Here is a 26,678-nt window from a genome sequence, read left to right on the forward strand (position 1 = left end):
TCATTGTCTCCTTCCATGAGAATTAGGTTTAGGAGCTTCCTTGCTTAGTTGCTTTCTTCTTAGAAATTTGAGTGTGATATTGTGCATTCTGTAGACAACCGTCAGGCTTCCCTCCTTATCCCTTACCAAGGGAGTAAATATTATACTACTCCCTGCAAATATGATTTCATAACATACTCCTCCTTTTACATCCGGATGGAATGAGCTTTCTGCATTAATCTCTTGTGACTCAACTGGGATTCATACAAACGTTTGATTGTAAAATTCTTGTGCTGATATTGCTATGTAGCATCTATGAAAGTTGTGGGATTCTTAAATGCACTACAGAAAGTAGCACTCCTATGGCTACCTGGGCCTTAGGAAATTCAGCAGTCGGTGGATCCATTCTTTTGTGTGCTTCTAGCACACAATCCATTATATAGGGGAGGGACACCACACCTTAAATGCTGTGTTTGGTTTTTGCTCTGTCACAAGACAAACATTGAGAGGCTGGAACACGGCCAGAGAAGGGCAACGGAGCTACGGAAGGGTCTAGAGCACAAGTCTGTTGGACAGTAGCTGAGGGAGCTTGAGAGACTCAGCCTGGAGAAAAGGAGGCTCAGGAGATCACTCTCTACAACTACCTGAAAGGAGATTGTACCAAGGTGAGCATCTGTCTCTTCTCCCAGGTAACAAGTGACAGAACAAGAGGAAATGGCCTCAAGTTGTGCCAGGGGAGCTTTAGATTAGATATTAAGTAAAAATCTCGTCTCCAAACAGGTTGCCAAGCATTGGAATGGCATGTCCAGGGAAGTGATGGAGTCACCATCCCTGGAGGTTAAGAGCTGGACTCAATGATCTTGAAAAAAAAATTTTCTAAATGACTATGTGATTCTTATAAACCTATCTGGAGTTACACAGGGGTAGCATTCTAAGTAGGAGAGGACAGGTAGGATACAATATTGTCTTTTGAGAACTATGATATTGCACAGATTAGTAGCTTCCAATTTAAAACCTACTTGCTGAAATCATGCAATACCACGGCAGGAACTGAAGCTCTTTTCTTGACTTAGAAGTTTTTTCTTTTCCTTGTATATTATGTTTGCATTGGCTATTGGTTCCGTTTTGCTGAAGTATAGTACCCATTTGCACATGCTTAAGGATTCATCGCATTAATGTGTGAGGATGAGCAAGGCCATGTGGTTTATTTTGAGTAGATAACATACAGCCAATAAGACTGACACTGCTAATCTTAAAGACTAGTAAAATCAGTTTTTGACTGTCCACTATTATCTGAATTTAGGCCATTCACTTGCAGACTAGGTGAATTCAGATTTCAACATCAATCCCCAAACTGACATTGTGTAGACTGTGATCTTTTTTACTCACCATTAAAGTTTGTCTGTTTGGGACACTACTGAATCACTGGAAGTTATCAATTACTCATTTAGGGAACTAACATGCATTTAACTACATGACTAGGGGCTGATTGAAGGTACATTGGAGAAGATGGCAGCTAATTTGAAAGGGGGGGCAGGGGTGAGAAAGGGTTGAAAAGATAATGTGGTTGACAGGTTAGGCAATAACTAATATAAGGGTGTAAAGAATGCCAGCAGTCAAAATGGTGTATGGATGCCTATTATGTGCTGATTCTGATGAGTGCTCTGAGGGGCCCACTGCACAATATAAATTATGCTGGGACTTGTACTATAATTTTTGTGTGTTCAGTTATAGAAAATAATTTTAAGCCATATTTCACCATTGCATTTTATACCAGAGGTGATTCATATAAGTAAATGAACTAAATCTCTTTAATAATTGCAGTATTCTGTAGCTATAATTCACTAAATGGAACTTGCTTTATTTTGAAAGTCAAACTGTTAGTTCTGATTCTAATTTTCATTAATAGCTACTGGTGAAAATAAACCCCTTCTTTCTTTAACTGGCATGGGGCTAGGACACACAATTCTCTTCTGATGACATAAGGAAAATTATATAAGAACTACTGATAATGCTCTATCTTCTCTAAATTAGTGTACTTCAGATATCATTTGGGTGCAGCATTCAAGTTTCTGGAGGGCAAAAGGAATTTATACGATCTAGAAAAACAGAAGTGACAGAACATTACAGGAAGTCTGCCTCATGACTTCCAGGGAAGCAAGTCATCTAGAGTGACTAAGGGAAAATCATGCTTTAGGCCTGCTGCATGTTACATCTTCCTCTGTCTCACCTAGACAGGGTAAAGCAGTTTAGTTGACGGATACAGTTTTCAATAATTAAGTACCAAGCTTTTTAGAGTTTTTCACAAGATGCAGTGGGAGTTCAGAGAGGGCAGGAAGTTTGTTCATATCCGTTAACGGCTGTGCTTGAAAGGGGCAAAGAGTGTCCTTCCTGATCGGCTCTAAGGAGAAATTGTTTAATAGTAAACGATTGGATAAACAAAATGTATAGGAAGACAAGTGAACGAGAGAGTGAGATCTGAGAGTATAGGACAAGTACTAGCTGTGTTTTGGGAGAAGGGGGTCTTACTAAACGAGACCGGGGCTGCAAAGGAGCGTGCCCGTGCTCACACGAAGCAGAAAAGAGGCTGCTGTGTGAGAGTAGTGAGGACAGAATGGGGAGAATGCTAGGAGGACAGAATACGCTGCCGGCTTCCTGGAACTGAATGCAATGCGAGGAACTGAGAAACCGGAGGGAGACAGACGGGGACTGGCTCTGCCTCCGTGAGCGATGGCCGGAGCGGCCGCGGCCCCGTTGCGGCGGCGCCATGGAGACGGGCCCGCCCCCGGCACGGCCCCGCCCGCCGCGGCCCGAGCGGCCTGCAGCCGGGAGCGGAGCGGTGCGGAGGTTCGTGCCGTCAGGAGGCCAGTCGCGACTGGGCTTTTCCATCGGAAGGCAGTGCGGTCGCACGGCATCCCGTTGTGCCGCAGGTTGTCCTTCGGAGCCCCGGATGAGTCGTCTGCGCACCTCGCGCCCTTTTCTTTCTCTGGGGACCCTTCTTTTCTGCGTCCTCCCTGCTAAGTGCCCTCTCTTGTGCCGTCCCCGAGTCCAAAGCATTATCTTGTGCTCCTCTCTACTGTCTACATCTAACGGGTTTGACCTCAACAGTCTGCCTGCCATCTGCTCTTCTGCCTCAGAACATCTCACCCTCAGAGCCCTCCGTGGAATCCTTCTTTGTGGGCTCTGCTTCCTGCCAGACAGTTCCGTTGGCAGTGTTGTCTTTTGCCGGCGCTCGATTGTCTTTTCCTCCCTCTACGCACTTCAAATTTAGTTAATCTTTTTAACTGTGGTAGCTGCCTGATCCATTTGGAACCACTGTAGCTGAAAGTGTGATACTGAAAGCAGATCTTTCAGTGTTGCATGTTATAGGCAGGGAGGCAGTACTGTTCATGAATATCAATAATAGTGACTTCTTAAACAGTCATTTACTTCTCCTTACCCAAATGAAGAAGATATTGCTTACACTATCTGTGCACGGTCGTGTGATTTGAACATTGCCAACAAGAATCAGAATATGAAGAGCAAACGCTATTTTAATTAACTTAGGGATAAATATGAAATCTTGGCCAACAGAATTGAAAGACCATCAGATCATTGTGTCCTTTAGCACGGTTTGTTCCTCGGTATACCTGGGAAGAGTAAAGTCGAATTTTTTTATACTTCTCACATCCAATGATCAGTGACTCATTTTTCGATCTTAGAGAACTGGAGTTGTCTAGATTGTTTGTGAAGAAAAATGTCATTTAAATTATAGCATCCTTTAGCATAGAGATACTGCATAGCATTTTCTGGTCTGAAAATCTCTCATGTAAAGAGATTAAAGAGCCACTATTTGAAAGGCATGCTTGTCTGATATTTCTCTGCATCCCTGTGCTTATTCAGAAGGGATTATCTGCAACCAGTGATACAGAATAATACTGTACAGTGAGAGAAGCTATATTTTCCCAAATCTCTGGAGAGAGCTGAACAGAAATTACTCTTTTTTTTAAGCATCCATACTGCTTAAAAAATATGGGTTTTTTTCCTTCTACAGAATTTATAATCAGATAAGAGGCAAATATGGAGAATAAACAACAGGAAGAGGTGGATGTGAAGCAAGTAAAGTGTTTTGCATGTAAAAGCACAGGCTCTCTCTGTTGGTTATTTTCTTTTTAACTAAAAGCAGACAAATGTGACACAGCAGTTAATATTGTTAATAAAAGAGAGGGCTGAACTGTGCCTTGACTCGTCATACATAACTCGAAGAAAAGGTAAATATGTGTGCAGCTAGCAGGGTGGAGGGAATAAACACATTTCTTGTTCTGTCTGCACATAATTCTTGTTCAATTTAATTACTGTCTTCAGAAATAACAGTCTCTTTGGGATTATTCTCTGCTTAAAATGGTAATTGCTGTAAAATGCTGTAAACTGTGCTGGGTCCAACTACATTTATAATGTAGAGATAGCTGGGTAAGTTTTAAATATTTTTTTTTTAGTTATTCTGGGTGATCTTGTCAAGACTCTGGAATTCATCAAAGATTACTAAATGATTGATGTTAATGTGGTGTGTATGCAAATTCATTTAAAGCCAGTTTAGGAGTTTCACATAGAGCATATCCTTTGGGATTTTATGGAAGAATTTGAGTCTCTTAGAATCAGCAATTGCGTCTTTGCCAGGCTGAGCTAGATACTTATCACAGTAGAGCAGTCATTCTTCTGATCTGCCTTGCCCTTAAGGGTTTGGGGTGAACAAGGGAGGTGCAAAAATGTATGTCTAGACTACACTGAGACAGCGCTTCAGATGAGCTTGGTTTGTATGCATGAGTGCTGGCTATAGGATTCAGAGTACTTCAGGTGAAGTGTAAATTTAAAAGCAAAATCTAGCAGAATGTGAAAGTGAATATGCATTTAGCTGTTTCTTACTCTCCAGTTTTAGTTCAGAGTTTTGACTCTGTAGGTATTATATGATCAGTCTTATCTAATCAATTGCAACGGTCAGCTACACAAAACCCCTGTAATACAGAGTTGAATGTAAATAGAAGTTTGCAAAACAGCACGATATCAATATAGGTTTGTTTGGCTGTGTGACCGGCAACAGCAAACCTGTTAAGTCTTTAAGGGATTAATGCAGAGCTTTAAAGGTTCAGTGTATCATTAGAGAACTTAGTGGTCTTGATAGCACTATCAGCTCCTCAGATTTGTTTGAAATCCTGGCGTAACTGGTATTCTTTCACTGGATTGCAGAGAAGCTTTTTTGTTGATAGCAATTAAAAATATTGGGAAAGGAGGGGAAAAGAGACAGAGCTGCTTCTATTTTCAAATGTATCTAAAAGATCAGATTTCTGCTGGTCAGACTTTGTTTTGCAAATTTTTTCTTATGGAACAGAAAATTTTGAGTGGAGGAGGAACTCAGTTACACTTAAGTGGAGGTTTTGCACTACTTTTTAGAAGATCCTCTATATTCTGTATGCAACTAACCTTTTGAAGGATTTCTTTTGGGAAATAACATATACTGTTGTAATTGGTTTCCACTAACTCATGGGGAAAGATGTTATGGTGCCTGTTTCTTTAGGAAATTACAGCATCCTCTATTAATAGTTACATGTTATTGTTAAAAAAGTTTTATATGCGGATCCCTCATGCTTTTTAATGTAAATTTATTTTTGTTAGCTCTAAGAATAGTCACATAGGTCATCTGCATGAGGATTATGTGAACCTGAAACTTCACATGGAGCAAAAGATTCAAGAACTGGCAGACGCTGATGACAGAAATTGGTGTAAGAATGTTGGACAAGCAATGTTGTGTTGCTGCAGTGACATCTAGCAGTCATTTTTTCAGTTTTTTTTTTCTTTTTAATTAGCATGTTCTGGTTTAGCATTGCTATAGTTGTATAAGCTTTTTTTTTTTTTTTGGTCTAGTATTTTATTTCTCTAAAAATTGATTACATTTGTAATTACAGTTTAGAGAATTATGCCTTGCTTGTGCAGTAGCTGTTGCTTTGCTTGTTTGACAGGTACCCCTTGTAAGGAATTGCTTAGAATATGTTTAGTAATGTGAGAGTGTGTGAGATTATTTTATGTAGTAAGCACACTGCTAAATTCGTTAAGCTTGAAACTACAGGAAATGTCAGCATCTAGAAAACAGAGGTAGCCTTAGGCAAGATGAATAAATGTACATTGTTTTTCATACTCCTAATTACAAGGTGCTTCCCCCCTCCCCCCTTCTCCTTCTTATATTCCTATATTTCACCACAAAAGGATCATCTAACAGTGAAATATTATCATCAACTGTGATACCCTAGGGAGGCATTTTACCACCTCTTTCTATATAACAAACTTAAAAGCAAAACAAAACTTTCCTTCTTTGTCTTTGTATAAATATATTTGATATTGGAATTCCTTTTACTAATTTACATATGAATATGTTTAGTCATTAGAACGGGAACACCTAATTTTTGTCTTGGCAACTAAACCAATATATAATATAAATGGAAGTGGTATTGTTAAGCAATTGTGTCTTCCACCCAATACCTGCCAATCCAAGTTTCGCTGCCCTCAGTATAGTAGTCCTGCTAAAATAATGAATCTTCATCCAGGACTCTTTTTCTCATGGGCTTCCCAAAGACAGTTTATGAACCTACCCAAAGAAGTGTGAGAACTGGAAGAATATTTGATAACTGGCTTGGAAGTTATGGTGCATTCTGTGGTTGAGCTGTAATGTTAAAGCTGGTTAGCTGCTGTCCACAAGCATAAGGCAAATCATCTAATACACACAATTTCTCTTACCACACTGGAGAAGAAAAAGTTATCTCCATTTTTTATGCTTACAACTGAAGAAGCACATCTTCCATCCTTGCCACTGGATCTCCTGCAGTTATTCCTCCTAATCTAACATGATTTTGTATCAATTAGACAAAATCCCTTGCGATCTCATTCTCTTGTTCTCAGTTGTATTTTATCAATTTAATTCATCAAAGTAGTTTCTCTCAAACACTTTTTTAAATACTTTATCAGTTTAGCCACTGGATGGCAGCTCACTGCAACCATTTAGTTTTTCTGGAAAATCCATGGCTTCTTTATGAACAGTTTCTCATGTACTTACAAAACATAGGTGTTGTGAGGCAAGAATTTCACATTTGTTCATATCTTTACTGCAGTATCTTTACTGTTGTGTTTAATTTTCATGTTTTGGAGTAACTTGCAATGTTACTTCGGGAGAATTTCATGGTAAATGTACATTCTTTAGTACTGTTCTTACTTGAGTTTGAAATGTAGAGTCTTCTAACAACAGGTGATTTTTTTTTTCCCCAAGAATGACAAACAACATGACTGGTTTTGTTTTTTTCTTTAAAATTAAAATTCAATGACAAAGAATGACAAACAACATGACTGGTTTTGTTTTTTTCTTTAAAATTAAAATTCAATGGCTATAAGGGGAGCAGGTGGGGAGGGAGGGAAGAAGTTCCATAGCATCCTGTCTCCCAGCAGCCCTCTTGTCACTTCATCTTCAGAGTGCAAAACGTGGTAGTATTTTCCTAGTAACTTTTCGGTAAGGCTGTAATTTCTTAACTCTTCAGTAGTTCTGCAAGTATACACTTAGAAGGCCTCTTGACTGCAGCCAAAACTTTCCTTTCTAATAGTACTGAATTGTTTTGCTTGACTTAAACAAAAGCTTAGACTAGTGAATGATGTACCTTTAAGTTTTTTTCATGTGATTTCACAGAGATTACTTCTTATGCTTATGTTTCTATTGTCATTCTGCAAAACCAGAGGGAAACAGTTAAATTTTTGTCACTAATAAATCCATATACATATGTGTGTGCACATAAGAAGATGGATGTCCTTGCAGCTTATAGTAGATTGTACACTATTATCAATTTCCATTTATTCAAGTGCTTAGAATACACATTTAGCTTCTGTTAGGATTTTTTTATTTTATATTCAAAAAAGTTTAAAAAAAAAGGAGAAATAAAAAATACCCATAACTTTAAACACTGGGGAGATATAGCACCTTTCTGCTCCTCTAGAAGTCAAAAATGAAGTTCAGTTATTTCTGTAATGCATGGTATTTGACATATTACAGATGCTCAGATGGCTGTAAAGGAATTGAACTGTAATGTCTGAAAGATGGTGGGGGGTTTGTAAAACAAGTGATTTTTTCTCTCCTCTCTCCCCAGTGGTTATGAAATCTGATCTTATTTTGCAAAAGATACTGTTTGGCTGATTTGTTCATTTAAGTTCCCCTTTGCTGTACAAGTCCTGTTAGGGGACCTACTGTAGACCAGATTATAGGTTTCATTCAGCACAGTCTGATTCTTATTAGAATGGAGAAAGATTATGTGATGATTAAACTCTTAATACAGTGTTTGAAAGGTTTGAGACAATCCAGTGTTTCCATCAGTACCATTGTTCTAGTGTTACCTATATTGTTGCTCCCTTTGTAGGTAGTGCTTGTTGAATTTGATGTGGGAATTAAAAAAGAGAGAATGTGAGTTTCACAAGCAGACAATTGAAAAGGGTTAACTTAATTCTGTCCCATGAAGTGAAGGTAACTTATTTTAAGCTGTTACCCTTTACTCACAGAATGAATGAGTGTATTATAATCTAAAGTCATTCCTCTGTGAAACATGTGAAAAGATGACTGTTGTTTTTGATGTTTTCTTCCACCTATGTGGTGAACTAGGATAGCAGGAAGCATGGGTATTTGTGGTATGCATATTCATTGTGACTGGTTTTTTCCCTATGCAACCAAGAACTGTGTATAGGTATTTGAAAGACCTCTGTCATCCTTCCATGGCTAGTAATGAGGAATTCACCCTTCAATAATCTCAGTATATGCAGTGTTCGTTAATCATCATCCAGCATTACTTGGATTGTTCTCTGATGTCCATGTCCATTTGTTTCAGTGGTATTGTAATGGAAACCTTAATAATTTGGCAAATTGAGTTATATAGGTAGAGGGGAAAAAACCCTCACTTGATACCATTGAGAAAAACAGACAAGCTTTCAAGAAGCGAGCTTGTAGAAGTTTGCTATATTTTTCCAGCTGTGTAACAAAATTATTTTTGCCTATAAACTTTACCTTTAGGGCAGCAAAAGTTTGCCTGGCCATTAGTGGTACCCATGGATTCCTGCATCTTGAATGTTGCACAACTGGACTTTATCTTCTGGTTTGGTTTACTTGTCTTGGATGTTCTTTAAAGGACACTGCTGTAATAATGGATCTAAAACCACATTGTCCTATTGCAGTCTTGACTATAAAGATTGCATGACCAACTGCTGTTCACTCAGCAAGAACAAAAGAACCACAACTGCATGTATACTTATTAAATGTAAATGCTCCTTACTCTGTGTCATGTAGTTTCAACTCTTGTGGCATTTCAGAAGAAACCTTTGATCTTTGCAATTTTCTGACTTGAATTCTTGATTAGAGATTTCTAATACTGTTTCTAATACTTGCACCTTCTCCATCTTTCTACACTGTGTTTTCAAGGTCTATAAATGCAGCAGCCTTTTAGCCTAGAAAGTTTACCCTGACAATGCCGCAATTTTAATTCCTAACTCTTTTGTATCTCATTCCTGATATCAGCAGAACAGAAACTGCTCTGGGTGGAAGTACTGAGAGTAGTATTGATATTGAAGGGCAGTTTATGCCTCTTGACCTGAGGTGACCTCCAAAGCTGATTCTAAATACCCATACAGATGGGCCCTCAGAGACTATTGAGCTTTATGCAATTAAAATGCTTTTGTTCGGTAAAATGTTGAGACCAGAATGGAACAAAATACAAAAGATAATTTAAAAATTATCTTTTTAGTTAACATAGATTAGATTAATTATAGATTAGATTATTATAGATTACGTAGATAGATAAAATAGAACAAGGAAAGAAGATGAGGACAATAAACAAAGCTAGATTGAACTAAAACCAGACACAAACAAACAAACAAAAAATGTCCACAAAACATTCTTAGTATTTATTCTGCTTAAATCAACAGCTTTGCTCTGTGTATCATAGGTCGAAACAACAACTGTCTCTGGCAGCTGAGCGAGAATGGATTCTGAAACAGAGTAAAATGCAAGCAGAACTTAACTGGCAGCAGCTCTGTGAGAATGCTGAATGTAATTGGTATCAGAAATCAGAGGATCCAACTCACAGCCTATCTTCATCTAGTGAGGAGGTGAGAATTTCAAATTAACACTGTTTAAGAATCATCTATTGCATAGAGAGCTAAGGAATCTTCTCACCATGGTGTTTCTCAGGGAAATATGTCTAGCTTTCTTTCAAAAATCTGTAAAACAGTATTTCTGTATTGTGTACAGCAGTTCATCACATGTATTTTATCAGAAATCAGATTAATTTTCATGAACAATCTCTAATAGTTGCCTTTTCTCCCTTTCCATGAAAACAAGTTGGCTTGAGAGCTGTTTTTCCTTTGCCATTGTAGCAAAAGAAGAAAGATTTCTCTTAGAGCAGCCTGAGGGCAGAAAGAATTTCAGATCACAGTACCACTTGAATTCTATCAAGGGAACAATATTAGTCCTGAAAAGCTCTTGGGTATTTTTGTGTGGAAAAAACCCCTATTTTCTGTAGTGTTAAAACTTCAACTTTGGAAAAATTAAATACATGTTTATTGTTTAGAGACTATTAGACAATGGTTTAACAATTCTCAATGGCCAGTTGTGCTGAACTCACAGGTACAGAGGAAACACTTGTTTTTGAAGTTCAGAATACTGGCATTTACTCTAGTGTTTTATTTTATCTTTGTCTTTCCAAAATTATTCATAGGCATCAATAGCTGTAGCATGTGAACACATGAGAGAGACAAATCAAAATTTTCGATTTAAATGAAGAACATAAGAAAATGATACTAAATTATTTGTCTGGTAGGGCAGTTTTTGAATGAGACAAAAAGAATATGCTTAAGTCCCTGTGCTATGTTTTAAAGTATCCTTGATTTCCTTCTTTTTAACTTCCCTTTTCCTTTCCCTTTCCCTTCCTTACCTTTCCTTTTCTTTTATCCTGTTGTTCTTGAGCTACTGACATCCTCTGGCTCCTCTCCATTCCTTCCATCCCAGGTTCAAGCTGATCTACAGAAAACACACTACAGGTTGCATGAAGTGAAGTGTGTTCTTTCTGCTTTGACTGTTAAGAGAGAACAGACAATACAAGCATCGTTTAATCACAGTATTTCACCTGAAGGGGATAAACAGGTTAGACAACACTTACTGTAGATATGGACTAATTCATTCTAAGAAACAATATTATGGGCCTTGTTTCCACTGAACTTACTGTAGGCAGTTCATCTGTTTCATATGTTTCATTCAAAACACAGGCATATCTATCCTGGAATACACATAGATTAGGTGTCATGGGCTTAATTATGGCTCTCATTCATTACTCACTAGGACAAGGAGCAAGCTGGATATAGACAGTTGCTCCAAAATGTGACGATGTACTGTACCTCCATGGCAATCAAATTGGAAGAATTTTGGAACCTAATTCCTGAGGTTCTGTGCAGTTCAGGGTAGATTTTAAAGTTGAAAAGTTAAAATTTTAAGGCAATGTTTCAAAATACTAATATGCCGGCTGTTTAAATTATTTTAACATCTTCTATTTGAGTATCAAATTTTCCTTTCATTGCTACCTCTTAAATTGCTTATATTTTAAAAAGACATTCAAAGTTGCAAATGTAATGCTGGTTTGAAGTCATGCTGAAGGATAATGCTTTAAGAGTAGAAAACTGCCTTTGGTAAAAGAGCGAAAGCAAAGTGTATGCTGCAGTGCACTCTACTGCGTGGCTAGAGGCTCAACAGTGACCAGTTCAGAGCATGTTACCAGAGCTTGCTAAGAAAAAGCAGTGCTAAGCAAGCCCAGTAGTTCCTGAATGCAGAAAATATTGTATTCGGAAAGATACTTCCTGAAGACAATTTTTATTATACATAAAAGTAGACTGCTAGCAAAAACTTGCTATGGAGCAAGTAGTTTTTCCAATTTTATTTCAAACTGGACTGATTTGCTAATTGATCAATGAGATGCCAAGAGAATCAGGGCCGGGCACAGTTTCTTCTTTATATTCTTATATTCTTCTTTGTACTCACTGTTCTCTTGTGGATGGCAAGACTGTCTTCCTTGTCACTCTTTTCTTTTTGGTGTTAAAAAACTCTGGCTTTTGAACTTTTGGCATATAGGATTAGCAGTACCAATCTCAACAAAACCTTTTTGGTCTTTTTCCTTTTTATGGGAAGGGCCAGTGTTTAAAAAACTAAATAACAAAATTTAAAAGCCTTTTATTCTAGTCTAGAACCTTTTCCATACAAAATGAAGTGTAAACAAACAGAAGAAGAAAACTGACCAAGACATTTGTGTCAATGAGTCCTCTTAAAGAAGGAATAGTACACTGGCTAACCTCTGGTTCAGATGACTGATGCAAGAAAGATTAAAATTTAAATATACCCTAGTACACTATCTTCAGTATACAGGTCCTTTTCTTCAGATTGGTCTGAGACCCCAGAAGTGTGCTAGAAATGTTGAAGTAGTCATTCTTGGCCTTTCAACAAGCAACTGAGATGTGAAACAGACCAGCCTCGAAAATCTTGCTTATAACTTATATTTTAGTATGACTTGGGTCATATTTGTCTGACTACAGCATGCTAATAACATCATACAAGTGCACAGAAAATGAAAGAGTGCTTCAAGTAATTCTGGTTTATTAGGGTTTTTAGGGTCTTCTCTCTAAACCTATTTCCACTTACACAAATCTGGAATAGTTGTATTTCTGGTTTAAACTGTGGTGGTTCATGTGTATATTGCAGGTTGAGATGAAGTCCTGGGCCCCAAGATTCACATCTGGGTGTTGTATTGCTACCTACTGGTGCCTTTCCCTGACTCACCTTAAAAGCCTCAGAAAGACTGTAAAAGCAGAATGGTTATTACTGACGTCTTCTATGTAGCCTGTACTGTCAGGGCAGAAACAGTCACAGTAGAAAAAAACTGCAGGGCAGCTGTTGTCTTTATGCCAGGGAAATTTAATTTGAAGGCCATTAGCATTTCAGATGAGACTTTCAGATCACACTTGCAGAACAGACTTATGACTGGGAAAATAAGAGGGCTGAAGGAAGTGGGAGTGATGGAGAGGATGGAAACAGTAGTGTTTGAGGCTGTGCAAGGTGTAAATGTTGAGACTGTAGTATTTTGATGTATCTGAAGTATTTTGACAACATGTGTTAAGTACCTCGTGGTGCTCTCTGAAGAGGCAAAACTGTTGCTTTCCAAGAATTTCAGGTTAGGGTTAAATATAAAGAAACGTTCATGGTGTCACTGTCCCTGGACATGTTTGAAACAAGACTGGATGTGGCACTCAGTGACATGGTTTAGTTGATGAGGAGCTGTTAAATCATAGGTTGGACTAGATGATCTTAAAGGCCTTTTCCAACCTAGTTCATTCTGTGATTCTGTTTTAGCGACATTTTTATACAAATACTCTAAAGACATTTCATGGTATTTTCCTCGTGAAAAAACATTTGATCTGAACAGCTTGTGAATTAGGATTTGTTTAGTGACTGTTGGAATATCTATTCCTCTATTCCATGGCTTTCTAATATTCCTGTATCAAATAGCATCTGCATTTCTTAAATGGATGACATCTTCTGTCAGTGAAAGAAGATTTTACAGGGGTAGAATCTAAATTCTATATTCTCCATGTGGATGAAACCACAGTTTTAATACACTACCATTGATCAAACAAAACTTTTAAAAATCTTTGCAGACACATTTAGAATGAAGAAACAGCAAAAGTAAATAATATTGGGACCCTAATATTCTGGTCTTTATATGCCATTGGTCCTACTAGGTATTTTTTCCTGAAGATTGTGCTGGAATTTCAAGTGAGCAGGGAATGTGTTTTCCAATCAATACATATTTTCTAGATATTGTCCATTGTCCAGGTTATGTGGGTGTAGTCCATACACTTCTTCCCTTTTTTTGGGCTTAGCAGAGGACGTCCAGCTTCTTTATGTTTGCCTGGGGTTAGGTTTTTGTTTAGTTTTGGTTTAGTTAGATTGTATATTTAGTTGATTGGTTGGGTTTTGGTTTTTTCCCCGGGAATTTTCTTCCCATTTGTTGTCAGGGAGACGGTGAATGGACAGCGTTCCAGAGACGCTGCCTTGGCATTGTAATGGTTCTGGGGGAGTGGGAGAAGCGGGGGGAGGCGGCAGAGTTATTCTGGCAGTTTCTTAGCTGGGGGTGGGTAGTCATTGCCCTGTTGGGAGCAGAGACGGTCGTGTGGTTTTTATTCGCCTTGGACCTCTCCTGCGCAGCGGTTTTTCAGCACTGCCGTGGAGCTCCGCCTGCTGCCGGCTTCTGAGTCTGCTGCTTGCAAGAGAGAAAGGGAGTCCCGGCGGCTCCATTGACTGGGACTTCGCGGGCTGCCAGCGCCGAGAGAGACCAGCACAGCCTCGTGGGTGCCTGGGGAAGCCATTCTCTCCGTCCCCCTCCCGGAACCGCCGCTTGGAGGGCCCCCTGAAGCTGGACCTCCTCTCCGTTCGGTAGTGGGACATCACAGTAAAGCCCTGCCTCCCTTCCCAGCGTGTCCCGGCTGCCGTTAGCGATGCCGAAGACCGATAACTGCTGGCGTGGGTGCCTGGAGGGGTCAACCCTTCTTCCCTCTCTCTCATCAGAGCTGCCATCACCACCGGGGAGGTCCCGATCTTGCAGCTGAAGCCGCGGCAGAGTCTCCGCAGCCTAGAGCGCCCCTTGTCGGTTGTCGTAACTACACCAAAGGGGAAATGCTTCATGGGCGAGCAAAGGCTGTTAGTGTGTTTCTTCTTGTCCTCGCTGTTGTTGTTCGTTTTGTGTTGTTATATATAAACAAGAAACATATATATATATAATACATATATATGTGTTTTATGTACATATACATCTAGTGTAGTAAAGAACTGTTATTCTTGTTTCTATATTTTTTCGTGGGAGCCCTGTAATTTCGAATTCATAATAATTTGGAGGGAGGAGGCGATCTTTCTTTTTCAGTGACATTCCCGTCCTCCTTGGGAAGTACCTCTCTTTTAAACTAGAACAATGTTATTGTCAACAGATGATCTCCAATGACATTTTCAAGAATTGGACAGGTCAGAAAGGGAACTGCTTTTGAGCCCATAAGTTCCTTAAGGGGAGGCTTTACCTGCACATGGAAGAGAGATAAACCACACCTGCAGAACAACAGTTATAAAACAGAACTAGCTCTGGTGCCATGGTCCTCTCCATGTGCACCTCCTCCTATGATGTTCTCAGTACAGCACTTCTTTCCCAGGCAAATCCTCAATAAACAGACACATTTATTCTCCTTCTATAGTACTTTTCATCTACATATGTTCATGGGTTGAAAGTTTTAGGATCTCTGTGTGTGGTGGGGAGGCGAGTATGTGTTGCTTATTAATGAAGTGTTCTTTTTGTCTTGTACTTTTATTTTCCAGATATTTCAGTATGATGATATAAGTCCTCTGTGTAAATATATCCCTGCTTTGGAAATAAAAAAGCTGCAAGAACAGAATGCCAGCCTTCGGGCTGCTATTGCAAAAATGAGGAAAGAAATGGAGAGTCTTAATGAGCAGATGTTGTCTTCTCTTCCTCAAACAGACGACAGACAGCTTGCAGAGCAAGGTGAAACTCTTGACAAAGAACTTTAAATTCAGTTAAGGAAGTTTAGGGTCATGGTCATAATCTATGAAGGCTCCCCAATCCATGAGTGTGTAAAAATTATGATTTGATTGCACCGTACACAAGAACACAGTAGTCTGATATTCTGTTTACAAGTTACTACGAAACAATTATGAGTGAAAAGAAATACACACACACACACATACACACACACACACACACACACACATGCTATTAGTCACTACAAAATTACCACTAGAAAAGCAATCATATATTTTGCTTGTATATATTTTGCAAGAGTAAAGCAATTATATGTATATTATGGAATTCCTGATAGTGAAGCCAGTATGTAAAATCACAGAATGGCTTGGATTGGAAGGGATCTTTAAAGATCTCCTAGTCCGAACACCTCTGCCATGGGGGTTTACAGTCCATTTACAGTATATCTACTGAAGTGGTGTACAAAAGGAGGTTCAGGGGGAACTTACCACTACCTACAACTACCTGAAAAGGAGTTGTCGTGAGGTGGGGATCAGTCTCTATTTCCTAGTAATAAGCAATAGGATAACAGAAATAACCTCAAGTTATGCCAGAGGAGGTTTAGATTGGATATTATAAAATTAAATATGAAAAAATATTAAATATTAAATAGCTAAATATTAAATTTTCTTTTTGAAAAGGCTTATTCAAGCACTGGCACAGTCTGCCCAGGGAAATGGTTGAGTCACCATCCCTGGAGGTGTTTAAAAGGCATGTATATGTGTGTGGACATTTGAAGACATGGGTGTGTGGACATTTGAAGACATGGTTTAGTGGAGGACTTTGCAGTGTTAGGTCACTGATTTAATTTGATAATTTTAAAGGCCTTTTCCAACCTAAATCTATAGTTTTATGATCCTGTAACTAGACAAACTAGACATTTATATACATGAGACAGTGTTCTGAAGGAGCTCTTGCTATGAAAGCCTAAACTCTCTATAAATACATATACATTCCTATTATACTCCTCTTTTAGGTTCATTGAGCACAAACAAAATTTCAGCTGGAACCACACTGAGCAACATCAAAGTCAGTTCAGCTAAGTTGGATTGTTTAGTAAACCCAGACACAGAAGAGGTATGTTGAGGTTTAAACTACCTAAAAATATCTGTATGTATATGTGTGTGTGTAATTAAATACCTAGTGTATTATTTTTGTTTGAGTAAATATTATAAACTGAAGTAATATGTCCTTATGTGATTGGTCAGATAGAGCCAGCAAAGATTTTTTTAGCCAAACTTACTCTTATTCTTTCTAGGCAATAAATTTTGACTAGTCATCCCTTGGCACAAGTCACTTCTGATCTTGCAAGCTGGTCTTGATTTTTTTTTCCTACTTGCAAATGCTTAAACTACTGTGTATCACTGCTTCAGGTTTTCCATTGTAAATCCATATTTTTATGCTGAATTACTTATGCTTTATATGTACAGACATAGTAAATAGGGGATATGCAGGCCAAAACTTCAAGTGAATAAAATGCTGGAATTGTAGTTGATGCTGTCTTCACTGTTGTCGGACTATTGTTTCCTGCCTATTTCTTCTGTCTGCTTTATTTTTTCTTTCTAAGTACATAACAAGCCTTCTTAGACATAGACTGAGCCAAAAGCAGTCCTGAAAATATCTTAAAAACAATGGGCAAAACTTCATTTTAATTTCTTACAGGATTTTACAAGTGCTTATAATTAGCACTTTTCTACACTTTCTCTGTGCTTCTTACATTTATTAATTGCATACTAAGGATGTACTTAGGGCCATGAGGAATTACAGACAAAAATATTTCTACCTCAGGGAGCTTAGAATCTGTTGAGCAACAATGGTAACTAAACATAGGGGTGCAGGTGAAGTCAGTAATCAAAGCCATAGTGATAGTTTTCTTTTTTCCAATTAAAATAACAGAGTTTCTGTGGCCATAATCTGGAAATTATAGGCTCCAGCACTAAAGAAGAAGAGGAAAGTTTATTGTGGAAATGAGTAAAAATAGCATGTAAACTTTTGCTTGTACATATATTTTTCTATTTTTCTTTTGTATCAGCTCTGAGGAGAGTTTTTCCTCTCGCTCTTATTTAGGACCCATCATTTCAGTGTTTTCTCTGTTTTGTACTACAGAATTTTGCTCTGGACATAGATCTAAAAGTTAAAAGATTTCTGAGTTCCGCTCCTAATTCTACAGTTTACAGTCTGTCACCTGAAAAAAAAAATTCTTCTGTGCAATACTGTGGAATGCTTTTCTGAAAAGTTCAGGAAAAATAAAAGTTTAAGCAAATGGCATTCCTTGCCCCAGCCAGGTGATGGGCTTTTGTTTTTTGATCGGGTGGAGGTTGTCTACAGTGTGACAGCCAGTGGTGCCATGATTGGTCATTGCCTTCACCTCGCTTTATGTTAAGCTTTAGTATGTCAATTTCACCAACGAAGGTAGACTGTAATAATTTTACACTCACACACACACACAATCACACAGAATCACTGGGTTGGAAGAGACCTTCAAAACATTGAGTCCTATGTAGCCCCAACACCTCAGCTAAACCCTGGCACCCAGTGCCACATCCAGGCTTTTTTAAACACATCCAGGGATGGTGACTCCACCACCTCCCCGGGCAGGCCATTTCAGAACTTTATCACCCTTTCTGTAAAAAAGTTTTTCCTAATATCCATCCTATATTTCCCTTGGTGCAGCTTAAGGCTGTGTGCTCTCTGCCAGTTACTGCCTGGTGAAACAGACCAACCCCCACCTGACTACAGCCTCCTTTCAGGGAGCTCTAGAGAATGATAAGGTCGCCCCTGAGTCTCCTTTTCTCCAGGCTAAACACCCCCAGCTCCCTCAGTTGTTCCTCACAGGGTTTGTGTTCCAAGCCCCTCACCAACCTAGTTGTCCTCCTCTGGACACGCTTGAGTGTCTCAACATCCTTCCCAAACTGAGGGCCCAGAACTGGACACAGCACTCGAGGTGTGCCCTCACCAGTGCTGAGTACAGGGGCAGAATGACCTCCCTGCTCCTGCTGTCCACACCATTCCTGATACAGGCCAGAAGCCATTGGCCTTCTTGGCCACCAGGGCACACTGTTGGCTCATGTTCAGTTTGCTGTCCACCAGTACTCCCAGGTCCTTTTCTGCCTGGGCACTGTCCAGCCACACCATCCCCAGGGGGGTTATTGCGGCCAAATGCAGGACTCGCCACTTGGATTTATTAAACGTCATTTTATTGGATTCTGCCCATCCTTCCAACCATTCCAGGTCTCTTGCAGAGTCCTCCTACCTTCCAACAGATCAACACATGCTCCCAGCTGCTTGTGTTACTTGATTTTATATGAACTGCTAGATATGTGTCAAAGTCCTGTTCATTTTTCCTTTCACTTTGGTATCTTAGTACTTTTAGACTCTAGTCCTGCACTCATTTCTCTACCTTTCTCCCCCATACCCTTTGTAGGCCTGCATGCTTTCCTCATAAGTTCTCAAGACCCTTCCTTTTAATGGTAAAACTATCCAAAGAAATAAGAGCATGGGAGTTGCATGGCACAATAAGGCAACAATGGTTTGGTTTTTTCTCAGTATGGATAATAGCTTTCAATGTGTACTTCTTGAATCATATTGTTTAGGGTGATTTAGTTGAAAACTGATTGGGATTGCACAGTTAGCTAGTTTATATGTAAAAGAGTAAACATACCAATGAGTAATTATAAAACAATTTTAATGCATATGATACATTTAGATACTTATGACAATGTGTGAAATGTTAAATGTTTATAGGGAGATGACTGTTCAGTGAATGATGACTATTTAAATGGCTATCAAAAAGTCTCCTCTGCGGGGGCTGAAAGAAGACAAGCATGTCTTGAAAAACAAGGATGCAATCTTTTGGGTATATACCTTACCACTGTGTATATGTGCAGGTGGACTCAGGTTGCCAGAGACAAAACAGGTTGTAGAATCCTTACTTTCCGGTAAATGTTTTATCTACCCCTTTTGTTTGTATGTACAAATGATTAAACAATGTACACAATGATTAAATAAAGAAGGATTTATAGCAGATTGCTATTTGGTATAAAGAGCTTTTATCCACCTTTTATCTTAAAATTAAGTGTTCTTTAGTTTACAGTTATAGAGTGTTTATCCTATGTGTATTATTTTACATTTGCAGTTGACAGTATCTGTGGGAATGTCTCAGGCTGTTAGAGTGTTTTGCTCCACAGTTTAATTTGCCCTATACTGCTAAAAAATCTTGAAAATGGGCCCTAAAAAATGGACTGTAGCCTTCAATTTTACACTTTTTCTTCGACTGACCTCTCATGCGTATTTGTACAAATCTCTGAACCTGTAGAGTTCACTTTCAAAATATTTATTATAAGCACTATCTGTCTTGTTTAGGGTCCAGAACCCAAAGTTCTTGAAGAAAACATGGTAGATTTTGGACAACAGCTACCTGATGTAGGTACTGGTATTGGTTGTCAATATAGTGTCAAACACACTCTACAAGGAATGCAAAATAAACTCAAGGAAGCAGCAAGAAAAATTTCAATTCTGAGCCAAGAAAAGCAGCAGCTGATTGAAATGGGAAACAGACTCAGGGCAGAACTTGGAATGGTGTTAAAGGAAGGTAAATTTATTCTAAAGAAAAGTGCTAGTTTATATATTTATAATAAAATGGACAGGGAATCAGTTCATCTTCTGAGCTGGAGAAAGCTAGGCTTCATTATGAAAAAAACATGCTGGACCTTAGTGATCCTTGATCTGCATAGCTCATGTGAGCCTATGGTACTAATCCTTGTAAGTAAGATTATCCTGTGACAGGGGATGCTAAGATAGAACAAGAGTCTATGTAGTGACTTTTGTTGATAAACATCTTAGATGAAGAACTCCATGGTGCCTAGATGTCAGTGTGGGACCTGGAACTTTACTTTAAGACTTTGTTCATGAGCAGAAAAGAGGCAGTGTATCTCTTGGAATAAAAATAAACACTTTAGGAAAGTGGAAGAGAAAGCAGAATAAGTTTACTGTAAACTTGAATTAAGAGTATATATAATGTAAAAAGATTTTACTTTTTACATTAAAATATATATATTATATATATATATATATATACATATATATATATATATATATATATATAGTTTTTCTGGCAATGAAATAAAAGGGGAAAAGCACGAGGCCCATTTCTGCATTTGCAATGAGAAGGCCAGTGTTCTGTGAATCATTTATTATGTGCTGTAAACACTTGCTGGAAATGCAATACGGTTAACAAAATATCAACAAAGAATGCCTTCCTCAGTATATTCTCTTTTTTATAGGAGTCTGGCATCCTGTTAGCTTTAAACAATGCACAGTTTGTATTGCCTCCGGTAGTCTTCTTCCAAGAGAACTTATCAAAAGAACACAGTGTCAGCTATCAGTTCTAAAGCATCTACAGCACAGACTCACAACACAGGTAATTATATGCTGTTTGAAATTTAGCAATAACAAGCCATTAAGCCAGTTCTGATTCCATGAATATAACCTAAAATTCTGCATTTAAATTACTCTGAGTTTAGCTCAAATCTATCTTTAGAAGCTTCCATAGAATCATTGCATATCTGCAGCTGGAAGGAACCCATGAGGATCTTTGCATCCTGATGTCACACAGGACAAGCCATTTAAGTTAGGGGCATTGTCCCAAATGTTTTTTGAACATGGAAAGGCTTGAGGCCATGACCACATCCTGGGGAGATTGTTCCACTGCTTGACCACCCTCTCAGGAGAGAATTGTCTGAATTTTTCCTGATGCAGATTTAAGCCATTCCTCCACATTCCATCACCAGACACCAAAAACAAAAATCAGCACTTCCTACTCTTCTTTCCTATCATGGAAGGAAGTTATAGAGAGCAATGAGGTCATCCGCCAGCCTCCTCTTTAAGCTGGACAAGCCAAGTATCCCCAGCTACTCCTCATAAATCTAGCCATCTAATGTTTTCACCATCTTTATTGCTCTCCTTTGGACTTTTTTCTAATATTTCTCTATTCTTCTTGTATTGTGGAGCCCCAAAATGCACACAGTACTTGAGGTAAAGCTGTATCAATGCTGAGTAGTGGGGCATTCACTTCTTTTGGCCAGTTAGCTATGCTGTGTGTGCTTAACACACTGAGGACACAGCTGGCACTCCCAGCCACCAGGATACACTGTTGACTCATGTTGAGCTTGCCAACAATCAAAACCCCCAGATCCCTTTCTTCAGGGCTGCACTTCAGCCTCTTGCCCCTCAAATGTATACAGACATCCATGCCTATAGTCCTAGGTACAGAATCCAGCTTTTTTGCTCTCATTAAATTTCATGCGGGTGGTGATTACCAAGCATTCCAGTCTATCAAGGTCTCTTTGTAAGGTCTCTTTACCCAGAAGGGAATCAACGAGTCCTTCTCACTTAGTATCATCAGCCAACTTAGTGCACACTCAACTCATGTGTCCAGGTCATTGATCAAAGACTGGAGGGAACTGACCCTAAAATTGAGCCCTGACAAACACCATTAGTGACTGGACACAAGCCAGATGGTTCCCTATAAGTTTAGAGGGTATGGGACTTCAAAAGTAATATTTTTAAACACGATCATCAACCAAGGTATTTCAGAAACAAATGTATTTATGCAGTGTAAATACAATCCTAAATTACAAATTTCGTAAGGCTTACTTTTAACTAAGCAGGAAAGGCTGTTTGAAGGATTTGCACTATGTTCTAACATAAACTTTAAAATTATTAATCAGTCAGGGTATTTCCAAATACTCACAGTGATGGGATTTTAAAGCACCCATGTCCAAATAACTAATAGCACCTTTTCCATATATAAAAGCAAGATATATAGTTAACCTGTCTCTTATATTTTGTAATTAAAATGCAACCTTTAATAGTTAAATTGCAGCTTGTATCAGAGAGACTAATGAATAAATCCTGGCTTCCCTAGTAGTTAGTGGCAGACCTCCCAGTAACTTCGATAGTCAGGATTTCACTATGTATATTACTTAATTGATCAGCCGATTTGTTCCTGCGAGGATTGAGTCAGAGCAGTTGATTTTTGTTGTAGTTTTAAAGGCAGTAAATAGTGTTCTTTTAGAAAGGGTGAGGCTGTTGCTCTGAGGTATAAAACTCCAGTAGAATTATTAACCAAGTTTAGCTGGGGAAACACTTCCTCTGGGAACCACTCTGGGCAAGTTGTTCCAGGGTTTGTTCACCCTCGCAATAAAGAAGGCTGTCATTTGGTTGGGGTTTTCTTCCCCCTTATTCTTAAGCAAGGTGTCCTGTACTTGTGGTTTTTTGCTCATTATCACTTGGACTTCCACTGTATACCAGTGAGATGACTCCAACTCAGTCATTTTATCTCCTTATAACATCCTCATCAGATGCTTATACATGTTGAAAAGATTAATCTATCTCTTCTGGAAGCCAGCAAGGCCAGCTGCCCCAACCTCTTCTTCTACCGATGTCCGATGTTCCAATTCACTGATCATCTTTTTGGCTGTTTGCTGTTTTGTGGAATGCCTTAACATGCTTGTGGATATATAATTTTTTCTGTATGCTTGTGATCATCTCATTAGCCTAAAGTCATAAGCTTGGCATCCTTTGTTCACTTGAACTTTCAGTTCTCTGTTTCAGGAATAGCAACCTGTTTATTAAATGTTAACGCTGGAAATAATTTTTACAAAGAAATTCATGTTCAGCAAACCAGTTGAGGAGACCTCTTGTAACCTGCTGGGATTGAGGTCTGAAAAAGATTAGCTAAATGTTTATACCAAACATACATAAAAGTGACTTCCAGATCTGAGCAAAATTACCAAAACTCAAAACCACTTTTTTTTTTTTCCTTTTCCACCTCTTTAATTATTCTTTCTTTCATTGCTCACCTTAGAGCTTTGCTGACTCTCAAATTAGGACCAATGAATATTCATATCCATCCATCCATCCCAGTCTTCTCTTGCCTTATTTTTAGTGAGCAAGATACTGTGTTTGTACTTTTCTACATACATCGTGTCTCCCATGTTCTGTTAAAAATCATTAAGATTATTCTTGCTTTTGTAAGAATAAATAGATTTTTAAAATACAGTATGACTATGGCATTTGGAGAAGTAGAATTTGACTGTGAGTTTCCAGATGGTGGCTAAACACTGGGAGTAGTAGTTCAACCTCTTCAGCTGATGGGCTGCTTGGAGGTCATGGCTGAAGTGGCTGTCATTGAGGACCTTTCCACCTCTGGAACCTTTGAGTTCATCATTTGTCCAGACTAGAGAGGATAGCCCTTCTTACATCCAAGCTCATACTCTCATTCCAGGCTGCTCTTTACTCAGAATATATTTGCTGAGGCTTCAGCTCCTGCACAAAAGCTGAGCTCCAGGTTGACTTTCCAAATAACGCTATTATTCTAGTTTCGGTGGTTTTATTTTAGGTGATCCTCTTACTGGCCAGGCTACATTTGCTCCCACATTCCAAGATCTTCATCCTTATAAAAAACCAAGATAATTTATTACTGTGAAAGCTACAGGAATTTTACTGTCAATTACTTTACATAATGGGCTTACATTTTGTTTCTTTAGTCTTAAATATATAGCAAAAGACTTCAATGTTTATTTGCATCTCCTTTGACAGGGCTGAAGCAGTTGCTTTTCATCAAATCTCACTTTAGTTGCTACAAGTTGAAAGTTAATGAAACTTTGAGAAGTAAATTAGTTTATTTTGGCTGCTGATGATTTACTTTTCCATAGCTGCTTTATTTTAATTGGGGTTTTAGGTATTGTTTTGGAGTTTTTCTTCTGTAATTTAATCATGGGAAAATACAAAAGTGAAGAAGGACCCTGACAATATAAGCTTGAGCAACAAGCAAGGTGATAGCAACAGCACCAGGAAATGTAGCTATTGAACAGATTTGATACTAGGTTTATTATAAAGGTAGTTTGACCCTGTTGATCTGAAGAGAACATAATTTCATTTAATATTTTTTATAACTGATTATTTTAAATCTAGCAGTGTAACAGCAAACTGAGCTATAAGGGTGTTAGTTTTAGGGACCATGAGTTACTTGTGTTAATGTAATATTTCACATTAGGAGCTGCAGTGCACAAGGCAACAGCATCCTTCAAAATTCTCGTCTCTTACTGCTTGCCCTAGCTTAAAGGAAGAAGAAGCTCCAAGCAGCTGTAGAGAAGAAACAGAATTATCATCCAGTGAGGTACAATGCAGTTTTATGATCAATGTAATTCACCTTCATTTGGCTTTTTCAATTTGAATTGCTCAACAGTCATCTCCTCGAAGACTTAAAAACCTAAGTATTTTTTAAATTATGCATTGTTCCTGTACAAAATAGTATTTGTTAACACTAAATAAACTATGGTTTCTCAATCACTGCCATGATGTTGTAATTAATCTGCTTGTACAACGTTTCACAATTAAAAATAATAATTTTCTTTTGTCTTGCCTCTTGCCAAAACCCTCTTTCTTTCCAAGTCCAAGATACCACTATGAAATGTAACCAATTTTCTGATGTCTTTGATGTGAAAAGTATGTATGTCTGTAAGATTGTGTTTGAATTTGAACAGGTTTGGATAGATTTCTCTATTGAAAATCATGGGCCACATACATTCTCAGCAACAAAGTCAGATACATCCAGAAAGATTGCTCAAACTCAGCTGCTCAGTCAGAGTCCTAGTCATGTCCAGCGGGTTCAGCTTTCTTCATCCAGAACTCATAATTTCTGTCAAATTTTGGATACGGGATCAAGCTGTTCTCTACTCAGTCCTCAGAAGAACACCAGCCAGGGTAAGCCTGCTTTGTAAAGCAGTCACAATGTTTGACTCTTCTAGAAGTGTGAATTTAGGGTGGATTCTGTTGTCGTTTACTAATTCTTTTACATACTGCTCCTGTTGTTACAGTGCTATGATCAGAATCTGAATGAGTTACTTGAAGGGAATTTCACGGTTGCCAGCAGAAGTAAGAATTAAGACAAATGTCTATGTAGCTGTCTGGTTTAATTGCCTTCATTCAAATACTTCCTCACTGTTATTAAGTACTCCTGTAAAATGCAAATTCTGTTTTGACATAGTCTAAAATTTAGCTGGGGCAGATATAAATGTGTCTGTTTGAGAACTGTACACTCATATTCATATGTCATTAATCACATACACACTGCAGGAAAAAAAATGCAATCACTGGATTAAGGAAAGTGATTTGTTCCCCTAAATTTGATACTTGTGAGGCCACCATGTCTACCTTTGGACTCTCTTGTACAAAAGTGTGAGAAACTGGAGTCCAGTGGAGAGCCACGGAATGGCTGGGGCATGGGAACACATTACACGAGAAGAGGTTTAGAGAACTGGGTTGTTCAGTGTAGAAAAGAGTAGGTGAGTATTCTGATTGGTGCTTTTTAACTACCTGGTGAGGGATTTTGGAGAAGACAGGACCAGACTCTTAGAGATGCACAGTGAAAAGTGGCAATGGACACAAGTTGTGACAAGATACATTCTGAGCAGGGAGTGATAAGCACTGTGACATTTCACCCACAGGTCCTATCCAGCCTATGTTACATCTATTTTTAAACCAGTGTATGGAGGCAATGAACCATCTTTAGTAGCTCACAAGCAAAAATAATACTTAAAAGGGCTTTCAAAATGAAGAGTGGGTTATAAGTGTATTTATTCACAACAGCAGTGCATTGCAGGGACAAAGTAACATGCATTGACAGACCTGTAGGACTGTAATGGACACAGTGCTGACACTCATGATTCACATGCTTTTTTTGTGAGGCTAGGACTGAAATAGGAAGAATATTTCAGGCCAGGCCTAAATTGACAGGATAAGCAAAAGGATGTCTTTGAAACATTACTGATAGCGCTGTGCAGTTTCGTGCTGTTGTATGTGTGATGCAACAGCTCTGGCAGCCTTACAAGGACATTAGTTTCTTAATGTCTAGAAATTTCCAACCAATGTTGCAAAACTTAATGTAGATTTTTGGGGATCTAGAAATAGCAAAAAGGACAGAGGATACTGCCAACGTGGAACAAGTGAAATGTAAATCAA

At 38.6% G+C, this 26,678-nt stretch overlaps 1 protein-coding gene across 1 annotated transcript in view; it reads left to right on the forward strand.

Annotated features, from left to right (window-relative positions):
• Positions 1-26,678, forward strand: part of CCDC57 (coiled-coil domain containing 57) — a 32,567-nt gene that overhangs the window by 483 nt on the left and 5,406 nt on the right. The window contains exons 2-8 of the mRNA XM_050981169.1: positions 9,975-10,137; positions 15,431-15,617; positions 16,630-16,730; positions 20,016-20,244; positions 20,936-21,072; positions 24,712-24,834; positions 25,202-25,421. Of these exons, the coding sequence (XP_050837126.1) occupies positions 9,975-10,137; positions 15,431-15,617; positions 16,630-16,730; positions 20,016-20,244; positions 20,936-21,072; positions 24,712-24,834; positions 25,202-25,421 (1,160 nt within the window). The remainder of the gene's footprint in view (positions 1-9,974; positions 10,138-15,430; positions 15,618-16,629; positions 16,731-20,015; positions 20,245-20,935; positions 21,073-24,711; positions 24,835-25,201; positions 25,422-26,678) is intronic.

This window comes from Serinus canaria, chromosome 18 (genome assembly GCF_022539315.1).
Source record: "Serinus canaria isolate serCan28SL12 chromosome 18, serCan2020, whole genome shotgun sequence".
In the NCBI taxonomy this organism is placed as follows: domain Eukaryota; kingdom Metazoa; phylum Chordata; class Aves; order Passeriformes; family Fringillidae; genus Serinus; species Serinus canaria.